We start from the raw sequence: 14,090 nt of genomic DNA, 5'->3' as shown, positions 1-14,090 counted from the left end.
CATGATTCCCTTAGTTTGACTTATTTTCTTTATGGTTGTATCATATCACTTATGTGTTAAGGTGAATCTGTGATGGAAATTGTATCTTTTTGCTACTTTTCTGATTTTGAGATGGTCTTGATATTGGGAATCTGGCCATTTATCACCTGAGAGTGAGGATGGCCTGGATTTCTTATTTATTTTTCTAGGAGTCCTGTTAGCAGCATATTTTTTTCCAATACACATAAGTTAGTCTTCCATTAGTATGAGCCGTGTTATCTCATGCAGCGTTAATCATTACAAAATATATCTGATGCAATAACAGTTAAGGTTAAAAGTAAAGTTATTCACAGCATAGCTAAGTTTTATTGTTTTATGCTTGAGTATTGTCTATTTCAGTACATAAATGTGAAAAGATGGACCTCAGCTGTATTGAGGCTGTGCTGAGTGAATCTGAACAAACTGCAGTAGTTCGTGAGATTCAAAGAAAGCTATTGACTTGTGTGGCTTCACTGAGGCATTATGATTATGTGCTGGTTGTTCCATATATTTTGTAGAATGACAAAAATAATATAAATTTTAGAGTATCGGCTGAAATATTAAAGGAAAAGACATTTTTAAGTGAAGTGAATTATGTTATGAAGCTTATGCATCACTAGCTAATGTAAGTAGCATACCTCATAACTAATGATCTTACAAGGAAAGTGACTTGTTAAACTTAATTATTAATGAAAGATTGAAACTAATCATAAAATATTCAAGTAAGATAATTGCTGCCATGGTTTGCAACATCAGGTACAAAACATAATCATGACCAAAATCAAAGTTCAGTAGGTTCACTACTTTCAGGTTATTTCCTATCTAGAATTCCTCACAATGCAAAGAAGAGGTTTGTCTTCTGCCTGAGAGCTCTTCAGAAAGTCCTCAAGAACCTGTGAAAGAAAAGTAATGTTATTCAGTAATTATTAGTCCATCTGGTATGTTAGGGAACCATATTCTTTTACTGGAGCAATTCATAAATATTTTAGAGAATCTTTACCTGTAATTGACATGATGAATATTTCATGCTTTTAGTAAATGGTACATTAGTACAGTTTTACCTGGAAGCTCATTTCTTGTTGGAGAATGATCATGTTGTCATCATTGTTAAGGCAACAAGCAAGAAGTGTTGGGAAGAGCACGGCTGTAAGGTTTGGTTCACTGAAGTACTGCCACGGTAGGTTACATAGCTGTTGTAACACACTAGGGACTTCACCACTCTGTATCACAATCTGTAAAAGAACCATTACAAATTAACAAAATTCCACTACAGACACCATGTAAGTCCCTAATAGACCACAGTAATAGACAGTGGTACCGTGGAGCCGTGTGTGCTGTATTGGGCAAGGGGATCCCCAAGTGCATGGGTTTGATTCTTGGCCACAGTCCGAGTGTGAAAGGCTTCCACTCAGGGCAACAGTTCCCAAATGGGTGAGCCTTCAGAGGAGATATCCAAAGTACCTCCTTTAGCCTGGAACTTCCCATAAAAAGCCCATATTGTATATATATAAGAAAAAAAGTTAATGGTTGCAATGAAGGCATTCCATGAAGATGGAATGCCATCATTGGGGAGGATGAAAATTGAATATTTCACCTCTTGCGTCAGGAAAAGTAATGACTCTGGTACAAAGAATAAGCTAACCAATTTAGATACCTCACCTGATTTTCTTTGTTGTTAACTGCAAAAAACCCAACCAGGGGTATGATATTGTGGAGAATATCTTCAGAAGGCCATGATGAGCAGTACCACAGAAGGAAACTGGCAATATGTCGAAATTCCAGGGAAATCCCTTCACTTCCCAGGACACCCTGTAAATCAGATAACATAAGATAACATTTTATTGAGTTACTATTACATAACTAAAGGATTGATATGGAAAAGATTTTTAATCAGGATAACTAGAGAACTAACCCTACAGAAAGGACTTGTGAAACCGTGGTTTTAGGCTATTGACAAATGAGAATGCCCTGGCTTGATGACAGGAAAGAAAAAAAAAGGGGAAGAAGATCTATCACACTGTACCTGGAACATCGTAAGATCAAGTGAGGCTAAGTTGTGCAACAGTGTCGTGGCAGCTGTAGTGAGTGCATGAGCAGTCTGGGAGAGCTTGAGAGGTGCCTGAGCCATGGCTGAACGGCCTCCCTGGTGCAGCAGCAGACCATACAGCAGACTCACAACACCACAGGCATCAGTCACATGCAGTGTTCCTATTAGCTGTGTTGGATCTTCTGATAAATTTCTGCAAAAAAATACCATTACTCATTATATTCACTTCATAATAAAACAATTTGGTTCACAATGTGGATGACAAATAATTGTTGTTTAAGGGTTAATCAGCCTTCAAGCAACACAGTCAATAATTATAACATTTTCAGAGAAAAGTAGAAACTTACCGCATACTTAGGGTTTTGGCAAGAGCCGAGACAAGCCTCATTGCTGCAAGAATGACTTCCACAACACCTGCTTCATTGTCCAGCGGTCCCTGCACATGACTGAAGTACCATGAAACCTTGTCCACAAGTCCCACACTGACACAATAGCTCACTACATCCTGAAATTGAGAAACATCTTGTCATATTTAGTTTGTAGTATATTCAGCACTAAGTCTTGGTCTAGTAGCAGCATAACAAATCAGACAAGGTTGCAAGACTAACATTAATGAACACCCACAATAAGCATTGGAAAAGCAAATATACCAATATTTAAGATTGTTCTCATCTCTATATACTTTTTGTTCTGAAGCAAGGCAAGGTTAGAGTGAAAGCTATGAAGTGTGTTTTTGAGATGGGACGTACACACCTGGAGTCTCTGCCACGAGGCATCAGCCCGGTCTTTGATGGCCTGGTCTTGTGTGGATGCCGCTGGAAGCAGGTCTTCCTGGTACAGAACCTGAATAACTTCAGCCAAAACCTGAAGCAATATTAGAATTTAGTAAACTGATGTAAGTACAGTATATATGTAATGTACTTCTACTTCAATCCCAAACTAATTGTTTACAGGAAATTAACTGCAAAAAAGCAATAAATAAATCACTGCTTACTTGCTGAGGTAGCCATGCCATCCTACAGAAACACACAAGGTTTAACTTACCTCAAAGATTGCTCCAGCTGCAGCATCTGAAGGGAGATTGACCACAGAATTGATGCTGTTGTTGCTGCCCATTCTTGTACTCTCATTAACAAGGCTATTCATGCGCTGGATCAAGTAGTCTATCAAGGTTCCCACAAGGTTGGAATAGAGTACATGTCGACAATTATCAATATTATTGCGACAACTTCCAAGAAGAACTCTACCGCTGAAACCCAAAGATTTTGCTGGCAAAACACAAGGCCTTTGTTCAGTACAGTCCAGTATAGTTTTCAAAACAGAATCGATTTTCCCAAAGCCATCTAAAGCACTAAACATGGCTTGATCAGCCTTTTCTTTCTTATCCAATATTCTTATCAATTCAAGAAGTGGTCTGTCCAGAGCTGTCAGGTCAGCAGTTGGCCACGGTCCTGAACCCTGGTTAGCTATGAGCTTCACAATCTGCTGGAGGGACTTATTGATCCGAATTTTATTAGGAGATTCTCTCAAAGTTTTTGGCTTGTAAGTACTATTGTATTCCTTCCCTCGGGTCACCATGCGGGTCCTGATCTTCCTGCATCTCCTCTTCAGAGCCTTGTGTCTTTCCTTATCTCTTGTAATCTGAAAGACCAAAGTTGCCCATGTCATCAAATCAAGGAATACACTGATATTCTTAAAAGAGAGAGTTTCTGTAACAAGACTGATCAAATGCCAAAACTCGTATTTCAAATCCATTTTTAGCCTGCATTTATGGCAAACAAATACATATATACCAGAGTTTACATTATTACCATAATTGAGAGAATGTCTGTCTGCCAGTACTACAATCTACAGTATTGAATTCCAGGTGATGAATTACTCAGGATAATATTAAAGATGTGCTTTTCTGTGTTTGTACTGTATGATTTTCAAATGTACGCTTTTTGTGTTGAAACTTTTTTCTTTCAGTGGGTTGTTTCTATTTCCTTGCTACTTTCCATGAGTTATGAAAGATACATAATCTACAGCATAAGGCATCAGCGAGCTACAACTGACTGCATTACATAAAGATATAACAACTCTGACACAATAGTGTGTTTACTCACTGGCCGTAACTCAAGTTATTACCTTGTACAGACAAAGCTGCATACAACTGCAAATTCATTATATAAGAAATAAGCCTTTTTTCCATATCTGTGTTATGTAATGACCTGTCTGTAACTGCCAAAGATCTTTGAATTTGAAAAAGTGCAGCTTGCTCTTGCTTCCTGCAGTCTTAACTCTCTCAGTCTTAATTTTTTTATTATTTTTTTTTTTATTAATTTATTCATTTTATTTTTTTTGTGGCCTATAGGTTGAAGAGTATTGGAAGTGCTGTTTAGCTTCCATCCATTAGTGGCGCATGCAATTTTATTTATAGTGGTAGCCATAGTAAGGCTCATATCAGCACCTATGCACATCTTTGGTGTAACCACCTAGAACTTAGGTATGTTGGTGACATATTAGTAACTTTAAACCACTCAACAAATGGCAAAGTATCAAGGTGGTATATGGTAGGATTCGAACTTATGCATGGACGTCAGCCCGATCATACGCTCACCACCTTATCCACTACGCCACCGCCTTCCTCATTTACTCTGCATATCTATCCTTCCCAACAACCATCCGTCTCATCACAATTTGCAGTACACCAAGAAATGTACATATTCAAAGTCAACAAGTACAGTACATATGACTGTTACCTGTGCAATGCTTTGGTTTTCATGTCATTTTTGACCCTGTAAATTTTGCCTATATTGTACTACTTAAGTTTTTTTTGCTCCATACTGGTCCTACAGTGTTGTTGAGACTTTCTCCTTATCTGAAGAACCATTCTACAAAATCACAGAAATTACCATGTTTCAGTTTTCATTCTACCTAATGCAGATTATTTAATGAATTATAAGCATGTACAAAAAATATGTGCATACAGCAGTGCATATAAATGTGATGAAAATATGTTGAAACTTGGCAAGAAGCATACATACATTGGACTGAAAAAGCTAACTGCTCTATGGATGAACCAAATCAGGTAGCCAATTGCAGTGGTGCAGTAACATATATTTTCTTGGCAATGACAGTTTCACAACCAACCTTGGTAAAAATACATTGTACCGTGATGCATTGTTGCTGCTGTATGGGAAGAGAAAGCCTGTAAGCACTTAACAATATGACATTCTTGGAAATATTGGTGAGATTCAAGACAGGAGAAATTAAAATATAAATATCACAGCACATATACAGTTTTCCCTGCTAAGCATTTTGAATTTTCCTACATTAAAGATTATCTTTCTACCAGTACCTCATCATTCCTGTATTTCAGAACTTAATGAAAAAAGAGTCATACCACAAATTAATCCTTTCAGTACCATGATGCATTTCCATATTCATTCTGCTTACTATTTGGTGATTTTACACAGCTTCAGAAATTCATATGAGGGATTAAAATGGTGAGGACCTCCATAGACCCTTCCTAATGTCAATAAAATGGTCTAATTGTACGTAAATCTTAAGATAAAAATGTGTCCCAGTATTGAAAGGGTTAATGGTCTTTAGTAATACTTCTTTCACATGTAAACTTATTTATCTCCTTCCATCTCCTGAGCTGCCTTCCTGCCTTTCTCCTTTGGGATGTTCTTGAAGTTTATAGTGTAGTGGGGGAGTTGTTGGAGGAAATATGGCTTTTATACAAGGATGCTTGTGTGAGGATTGGAGATAACTTGGAGAGAGATTTTGCCAGAGGAACAGAAGAGAGGCAAGGATGTGTATTGTCTCCATGGTAGTTTAATATTTTCATGGATGGGTGTATGAGGGAGATCAAAGCCAAAGTAGGAAATGGTTGTGCAAAGCTGAAAGAGAATGGATTGGGATGGGGTGTGGTAGCATGTCTGTGTGAAGATGACGCTGCCCTACCAACAGAGAGTGAAAGGGAACTTCATAGTGGTGGATAATTTCCAAGCAGATAATTGATAGGAACCCAAGAAGTGTCTTTCAATCATGGCCATAAGAGCTATGATCTCTGTCTTACCTGAGGGTCATCAATATTTGCAGGGGCATCCACAATATGCTTAAGGTTGTAAGTTTCACTGTCTTCACTGGACATAACATCAGCGTGGTGCAAAGCTCTCAGCGCCTCCTGGTGACGGCGGCCTCGCAGGTGACTCAACAGATACACCTCACTGGTAATCAGGGAGTTGCAGAGGGTACACAACTTCTTGGTTTCATATCTGCAAGGATTGAAAATACCATTAACTATTTTGAAATTCGAAAGACTGATCTAGAAATTGTGGCCACTCAAGATCCTTACAATGAAGTGATCTGATGCAGTAACACTACTAACTGTGAGACACTGTAGGAGCCATACCTGATTAGTCTGGGAGCATCATCACAGCCTCGGGAGTATTTCATTATGGATGACTCAAGGGCTCTTTGTCTGATGAGCTCAATGTTTTCCTCATGACGTCGTGCAGATTCCTCTTGCTTCTGTTGGATCTTTTTCACCAATTCAGTTTCTTTGGCTTGTTGGGCCTGGGAAGAAGTTATTTCTTTAGAGTTTTGCTCAGAAAATCACTTAGTTTTCATACTAGTACTTCAAAGCCATAAATTTTTTTTATTCCTTTCTTGCAATTGATAAAGAACAAGCTATTCATATACTGGATGCATTATATAGCTGGATATGTGAAATATTACCATAAAGCAAGCAGGAATTAATTTTCTATTAGCAATTTTACTTTACCTTGACTTTCCTATTTCCACCCTATACTCTAATCACCTCCATGCTTTGTACAAGATGAAATGATGACTATGATAACTAATGATGATATGAATAACTGTCTGAGCAGATCATGGTACATTAGTAAGCAAATGTTGTGTTTAATCATTCCATCTGACCTGCTGCAGTGCAGTAAGTCTTTCCTCACGGTCTCTGGCTTTTTCTCGTGCCTGCTCCAGGAGTTCTTCTCGCCTCTCTGCCTGCTGCCGGTCAATGCGTTCACATTTCTGTCTCCGTTTTTCACAAAGTTCTGCCATTCTTGCCTAAAGAATAAGAAAATGGGAATTAAAACATCCCTTCTCAATGAGCTTAGATGGTTCCAATAATCATGTCTGCCCACTACCTTTTCCTGTTATTTCCTGAAAATCTACACTCTATGAATCAAAAGTGAGATTGTCTTGCCTGCCGTTCTGCCTCAAGGGCTTTTCGTCTCTCTTGAGCTGCAACTTCTTTGGCAACCTTTTCTTCCTGTCTCCTGGTTCTTTCTTCAGCCATGTCTGCTAGGCGGGATTCATGACTCTACAACAAAAATATTGAATTATTTTGGTTATACAGCCAAAGCATTGTGCAGCACCAATTCCTGGGACTGTAGACTGTCAGTACCTCACATTTCAGAACTTATTAATTTTTCATTCTAAAATTACATATGACACACATATTTATTAGTGGTTAATATGAAAGATGGCCTGAGTCAGTCTAAATCTATGACTGACCTGATGCTGCTGCATTATATCATGCAACTTGTTTTTTGCTTCTAAGCCATTGATAAATGCAATTTCCTTTGCCTTGTTTTCTTCATCATGAGCCTTATTAACAATCTCTTGCAAGTACTGCTTGCGCTTCTCCTCGGCTCGCTCCATCTTTCGCTGGAACAAGTCTCTCTTCTTCACCAACAAACTTTCTTTATCCTGTCGAACCTCCTCAATCTGTATTCAGAAAAGAACAAAAACACATGTGCAGGTTTACTATTTCATATAGCAAACTGTGTATTATATATGCATTTAAAGAATGCATTACATAACATGCAATTATAATTCCTTGAGACATTATAACAAATAACTACACAATTACCTTCTTAAACAAATCCTTCAACTTCTCTGTTTTTGCCAGGATGAGATTTTCACGGAGCTCTTGAGCCTTGGCAATCTTTTCTTCATGGCGTCTCATTTTTTCTGACAGAGATCGTTTTCTTGATGGTGATGATAACTTTTCGTGGATATGCAGAACACGACCTGGATGGCGTAACTTCTCAAGAGACTCAAATGCATCAACCTGGGAAAACAAGATATTGAAAACTAAAAACTTCAACTTCAATCTCTAACTCTCTCTGCCCTTCTCCAAAGTGAGAGGGGAAGGCATTTCTGAATAAGGGTTTTCCTCACCTGATCAGCCCAGCTCATGGAGGACATCATATTGTCAAAAGGCAGAGTGAAAGGCGATGGTGCTCTGCCAGCTGACTCTGATGCATCACTTCCATCTTCTTCACAGTCATCTTCTTCCACCTGCAATAACACTGTGTGCTGACTTGACTGTTCTATACGTGCAAACACCTAACACTTCCATTTTCCTCTGCTGAAACACATCTAGTAATACATTGACTAACTGATTAACTGACACACCTTTATCTCTGCCTTCTCTGTCTCTTCTATCTGCTGCTTCAGACGCTGCTCCTCCTTAACAGCAGACTCTAAGGCAGCAGCATTACTTAGCTCCTCTTCATCCATCTGACTTTCATTATCATAATTACTGGAAAATATAGAGGTACACAGTAAATACTAGGTATAAACATGTAGTTATTACTTGATAATGAACTTAACTAACCACTCTGATTATACCTGCTGTTGATCTGATGACATCTAGCAGAGCAATAAAGGTTATATAGGCTGAGAGCAATGACATTCACAAAGGATAAAGACTAGTTGACTGACTCATGGTAATATTTGATGACTACAGCTAAACATCTCAGCAGAAGAGACAGATCTGATTAGCTTGCCAAGTGTGAATGGAAACATTATGCATTATATGTACAGGAAGAGGTATAATTTACTTTGTCTCTGAGTCAACTTGATTATCTGCTTCAACTATTTCTCCCTTCACTGCACTAGGGGTTGAGGATAGTTGTGGTTTTGATGCATTTGTCTCTCTGCTTTCATCTTCTTCCACATCACTAGTCTCTGAAATCTCTGGTATGGACGGATCACACAAATGATTGCACACTAAATTGTCATTTTTTAGGAAACTATTCAGAGCACACTGTTCATCTTTTGCATCTTCCAAAGATTCACTTTTTACATTTTCACGGTCTTCTATTTTACTGCAAGCATTTGTTGATATGGGTTCATCACACCTTCCCTTATCACTACTACTCCTTTTTTCCTGATCAGGCTTCTCTGTCAGATTCACATGAGTGTTGTTTTCCTTAAATTTAATTCCTTTGGTAACCTCTTCAGCACCTTTTTCACTTTTCCTATTTTTCCGTTCACTTCTCTTCCACACATGGAAACTCTGCTTGCTTCCATCACCCTCTAAATTCACCGAGGGAGCAGACACACTCTCCGTGACTGGCTTCTTGTGGCACTGACCTCCTTGACCATTACTGCTGCTCTTCACGTGTTTTTTGTAATTATTAGATGCAGAAGATTTCTCTTTGGATGTGTCATTCACAGTATTACTCTCACTCATTATTAAGGATGGCATAGACATGGCAGAGCTGGGCACATGGAAACGTTTCTTTATTTCACAACTGTGACCTGCAGAAAACAAGTTTTATATGTTACAAATTTGACAAAGGAATTACATGATGAACTACTTTTATCAAAATCTACAACATAAAACAGATATGTCTGTATTGCAAAAGCATTAACATAATTGAACATGAATAATTGTTGGTAATGATGGAAATAAAACTATAAAAATATCTCTACATTAAAATAATAAAATAAATGAAGTTTGGTATGCATAAAGCCAACCTTCTGTCTTGAGGCTGGCACTGCGGACGTCTTTGGGGACATAATGGTTATTGCTGTTGAGGGAAGCAGTGCTGCCACCGTGGCTCCGCCTGCCACGCCGCACCACCTCCCATCCCTCACCATCATCTGAAACACACCATGCATCATAAGGAGCACACTTCACATGAACCCTTAAATGTTTACTGTAATATGGAATAGAAAAAGAAAAATATTGCCAGATGCCATAATCCTTAGATGACTTTACAGAATGAGGAAAAGAAAATTAGAAAAAGATGGAAGAAGAATGGTGCAATGAGTGTCAATTCATTAAGCTTACCTTGGAGAGAGAGCTGAGAGCTTTCTAATGACACTGGGGCACCTCGTACCTTGTCAGCCCAAGACTGACCAGCAGAGGAAGTGTTGCTGGACAAGGAGGAGCTTGAGGCAGTCCTGGAACTGTTTCCTAACCCTCTCTGAAAGATTCCAAAGTCCTCATGTAACTATAAAACACAAAATGCACTCAAAATTCAGGTTATTAGCATATTACATAGTATGAATTTGTATTTCAGGAAGAAACAAAACTAGCAATGAAAACTGTTATTCACTTACAGATGAACCGGTGCCACTATGCCTTTCTATCCCAGAGTCTGTGGTGCTGCCATGGCTGCGAGCTGAGTATCTGCCCTAAAAAATCGAAAAGAAATTATGTTATCTATCAATGATTCATCTAAGTAAATTTGGTTCCAACACTAGGCTCATTAGGTTTCCCTTTGGAAATAACTGGTAGTGTCGACCGGGGAAAATCGGACCGTCCAACGAACTGGTACAATTCGGACCGCCTCATTCTTATTTACAATAAATTCATATATAAATTTCTTTTTGAAGTTTTGAGCATTTCACGATAGAAAGTAACTATTTTCACATTTCTTGTGCAGGTTTGATAAAAAAAAAATTGATACAGGAAAGAAATTACAATTATATGACTGAAAGCACTGAATCGTAGCCAAAAAAAAAGTGCGGCAAAGTTTGTTTACCAAATCAGCGGTTTTGGCGAACTTTGTTGTGGCGGTCAGACGCGGCTAACTATCCTCTTCCAAATTGATGATTATAGAGTGTTTTACCTCTACTTTAACAAGATTTCATCAGCAATACTTTATTTAGCTTCATTTTCTCACAATTAACGCTCACTTTTTGGTTCAATTTACCCGGCCAGGGGAAATCGAACTGGTAGTTTCTAGTGCAATTGTTTATATTTTGAGAATATGCATTAATATTTTGCCCTGTGCCATCTTTGGCTTATAAAGGGGATTGCTTAGACTCATTATATACCCAATAATGATTATTAGGATAATTAGGGTAATTTAGGGAAATTTTTAATGAAGACTATAAGCCTATAAAGGACTTCAAAAAGCTAGGAATTGTCCGCTCACACTCTCTACAGGCTAGCGGCGATAGCGAGCTCAATAATCTATAGAAAAATGAATGTGGAAACCAATGAGCAGTATTTTTATACAAAAAATCAGCTCCCTGTTGCTCGCTAGCCTGCAGAGTGGGAAGGAAAATTAACGTGACCAGTCTTTTGACACCCTGAGCCTATACCCTGTTTTTACTCAGCTGATCCTCTTTCGTCTGCTAGGAGTGCCCATTAGTAATATATATGCATATAATCTGCTTATTATATGCTTATGTATCACTTCATAGGGACCTTATAAAAGTACCTTTCACATTCAGAATAAATAATCTTCTTACTGAATACAATAACTTCAAGTGTTACACCAAAACATTGGCTAAAGTAGCCAAGTAAATGAGTAGGCTATGTAGTCTATGAGTAACAGTTTTTTGTTCTACACTGTTTCTTGCCATTGATTTTGTTATTTTGAATGTGAAAGACTCAATGTTTATGAAATAAAACTTTTTATTTTTTTGAGGAATTATATCCATTTTTATATATATATATATATATATATATTTATAAAGGGTGGTTCAAATTACCCCATGGGTGGTTCAGTTTACCCTGATGGGGGGGTTCACATTACCCCATTTTTTTGATAACTGTGAACCACACTTAACAGGGCCTGGCAACCAGCGGGATTTTTTTTTTTTCCAACACTTTGTTTTCCCTTGGCCAGTGCCCTTGTAATGTACATTACTTCAAAGCTGAAGAATCTGCTATGAATGATTTTTTTTTTGTTAGTGATTTAGAGGCAATAACTTGCTTATGTTTTCATAAAATTTTTGTAAGTTTATCTTAATAAATGTGGGAACAGTATCAAAGTTTGTCAAAACCTGGTCCAAATTACCCCGGTCGACACTACATTTGATTGAAATCTGAATGTGGGTGAAAAGTAATACCAACTCAGATTACAAAAATTACAGCCCAAGTTCAGAGAAATCATATGTGATCTAGTTTTTAATTGTGACAGTTCATTAGACACCCAAACATTAGGTTCCACAAGATCAGTTGGTAAGTGTAGTTCAAAAGAATGTTAGTATAAATACAATAATGAGAATCAGCATTTACCAAGGAGTGCAATGATGAATATGATCTTGTAAGTGCATTAGGTAACGGGTGTCGGTTTCCACTATTGCCTGTGACTCGAAAGGAATCCACAGCAGATCTTTGAGTCAGAGGAGGGCTTGCTGCAGCCTTCCCGTCAGCCGACCTCCGACATGTTAACTTACTGCCTCCAATCTGATGAAAAAAGTAGTGTTACAAATACAACAATGTGAAAATATTCATATAAGAATAAAAATGAAATACCTTTCTTTGACAATATGATTAGAAGTAGTTCAAGTGAAATGTAACACTTCTTTCCATATAACATAACTGATGAGCTTTTCATTCAGGAAGAGTAAAACAAGGAAAGTATGATGTTGCCTTGATTATCTACAATTCAGCTTCATTCCTCTCACTCCAGCTCATTTAGTTCTCTTTTGTCACACACCAAACACAGGGAACACAGTGGCAGCACCTCCCAATCCAGCTACAGTATTCTACCAAGCCATGGCCTCCCTAATACTGGGGTAATCTTTCCACAGGCTAAGAAACTGTGTCCTTGCTAACTTATCAACAAAATTACAGCATCAATCAGCACTATTACCGATGGCCTTACCTGCTGCTTTGACAAATTATTTCTATGATCAGAAGGTCTAGGAGCTGAGGTGTAGCGGGTATTGAGGACTAGTGATGATCGGGAATGTTTCTGGGGTGTCTTATTCTGGTTATAGGCCTGACGGACTTGTGATGCCTGGAGAGAAAGCATTAAACGTCAAATCAAAACTCCCAGTACATACCAAAGTGTGGCCAAATCCAACATATGTGAAGTCAGTCAAAATTTGCAGATCAGACGTAACTTAACGAATCACTAACCTTGTTCATGTAAACGGTTGGGCCTGGCTTCTGTGACAAACTCTTCCCTTGCATTGCCTCTGTACAACATTGCTGGGCTTCAACATTTTCATGAACTTTGGTTTCTACATCCTTAACTTCAAGAACTTTATTTCCATTATCCTTAAGTTTTGAGTTAATGGGATCTTTACCTTTGGTGATTGCACTTGATGTGGAATTCTTTACCACGTTCTGTTCCTTGGGTTTGAAAATGTCTGCACTCTTATCACAAGCTGAAACCATTTCATCACAAGTGACTGTGTTCTTGACTATCACATCACATTCCTGCTTGCACAATGTGTCCCTGTTCTCACCACATGAAATGCTTAGGCTGGTGCCTCTAGGAAACTCATGTTTGATTGAATTATTACAGTCTTTGTTTTGTATTTTGCTGTCATCTTTACATTTATCACTTCTATTCTTTTCACTTTCTTTGGTCTGACTTCTATCACTTTTCTTTACAGTTTGTAACTTTTTATTTTCATTTACATGTATATTTTCTTTATTACTATCTGTGCACTCAAGAGAAGAGTCTGAGAGCTCTTGAAGTGTTAGGTCATCCTCATCTTTAGAACTGGTCCCTGTCTGTGTACACTCCTCCTGCTTCTCATCTATACAGGGTTGCTGCACAATGATGACTGGTTTCTGCGATGACATCAGATACGACAAATCTTTGGTTTCATTGCTTGGGAGGTCTGATTTAGACATATTTAGTCTTTCACTTCCTTTCTTTTCATGCACAGTACCATTCACAATAATAGAACGATCATATTTTGATTCAAATGTGAGAGCTCTTCTTGCATCACTCAATGTTAGTGCTCTTCTTTCCTGATGCAGAGCCTGAAAAAGAAAACATAAATATATATCCCAACACTTTCC

General features: G+C 38.1%; 1 protein-coding gene across 6 annotated transcripts in view; it reads right to left on the bottom strand.

Moving 5' to 3' along the window:
• Window positions 1-329: 329 nt before the first annotated feature.
• Window positions 330-14,090, bottom strand: part of LOC123503814 (S phase cyclin A-associated protein in the endoplasmic reticulum-like) — a 30,934-nt gene continuing 17,173 nt past the window's right edge. For all 6 annotated transcript variants that reach the window (XM_045253857.1, XM_045253853.1, XM_045253852.1 and 3 more), the window contains exons 7-28: window positions 13,194-14,051; window positions 12,937-13,071; window positions 12,345-12,515; window positions 10,433-10,507; window positions 10,161-10,296; window positions 9,845-9,970; window positions 8,923-9,625; window positions 8,495-8,621; window positions 8,258-8,377; window positions 7,947-8,147; window positions 7,589-7,801; window positions 7,278-7,394; window positions 6,995-7,138; window positions 6,468-6,631; window positions 6,132-6,330; window positions 3,110-3,706; window positions 2,819-2,929; window positions 2,413-2,570; window positions 2,042-2,258; window positions 1,678-1,827; window positions 1,080-1,250; window positions 330-911 (exon numbers count right to left, since the gene is read on the bottom strand). In XM_045253857.1, the coding sequence (XP_045109792.1) occupies window positions 837-911; window positions 1,080-1,250; window positions 1,678-1,827; window positions 2,042-2,258; window positions 2,413-2,570; window positions 2,819-2,929; window positions 3,110-3,706; window positions 6,132-6,330; window positions 6,468-6,631; window positions 6,995-7,138; window positions 7,278-7,394; window positions 7,589-7,801; window positions 7,947-8,147; window positions 8,258-8,377; window positions 8,495-8,621; window positions 8,923-9,625; window positions 9,845-9,970; window positions 10,161-10,296; window positions 10,433-10,507; window positions 12,345-12,515; window positions 12,937-13,071; window positions 13,194-14,051 (4,968 nt within the window). In that variant the 3' untranslated portion in view covers window positions 330-836. The remainder of the gene's footprint in view (window positions 912-1,079; window positions 1,251-1,677; window positions 1,828-2,041; window positions 2,259-2,412; window positions 2,571-2,818; window positions 2,930-3,109; window positions 3,707-6,131; window positions 6,331-6,467; window positions 6,632-6,994; window positions 7,139-7,277; window positions 7,395-7,588; window positions 7,802-7,946; window positions 8,148-8,257; window positions 8,378-8,494; window positions 8,622-8,922; window positions 9,626-9,844; window positions 9,971-10,160; window positions 10,297-10,432; window positions 10,508-12,344; window positions 12,516-12,936; window positions 13,072-13,193; window positions 14,052-14,090) is intronic.

The sequence above is a fragment of the Portunus trituberculatus genome, chromosome 14 (assembly GCF_017591435.1).
Source record: "Portunus trituberculatus isolate SZX2019 chromosome 14, ASM1759143v1, whole genome shotgun sequence".
NCBI lineage: Eukaryota > Metazoa > Arthropoda > Malacostraca > Decapoda > Portunidae > Portunus > Portunus trituberculatus.
The sequence above is the reverse complement of the archived record's forward strand: the minus strand, read 5'-3'. Positions and strand labels throughout refer to the sequence as shown.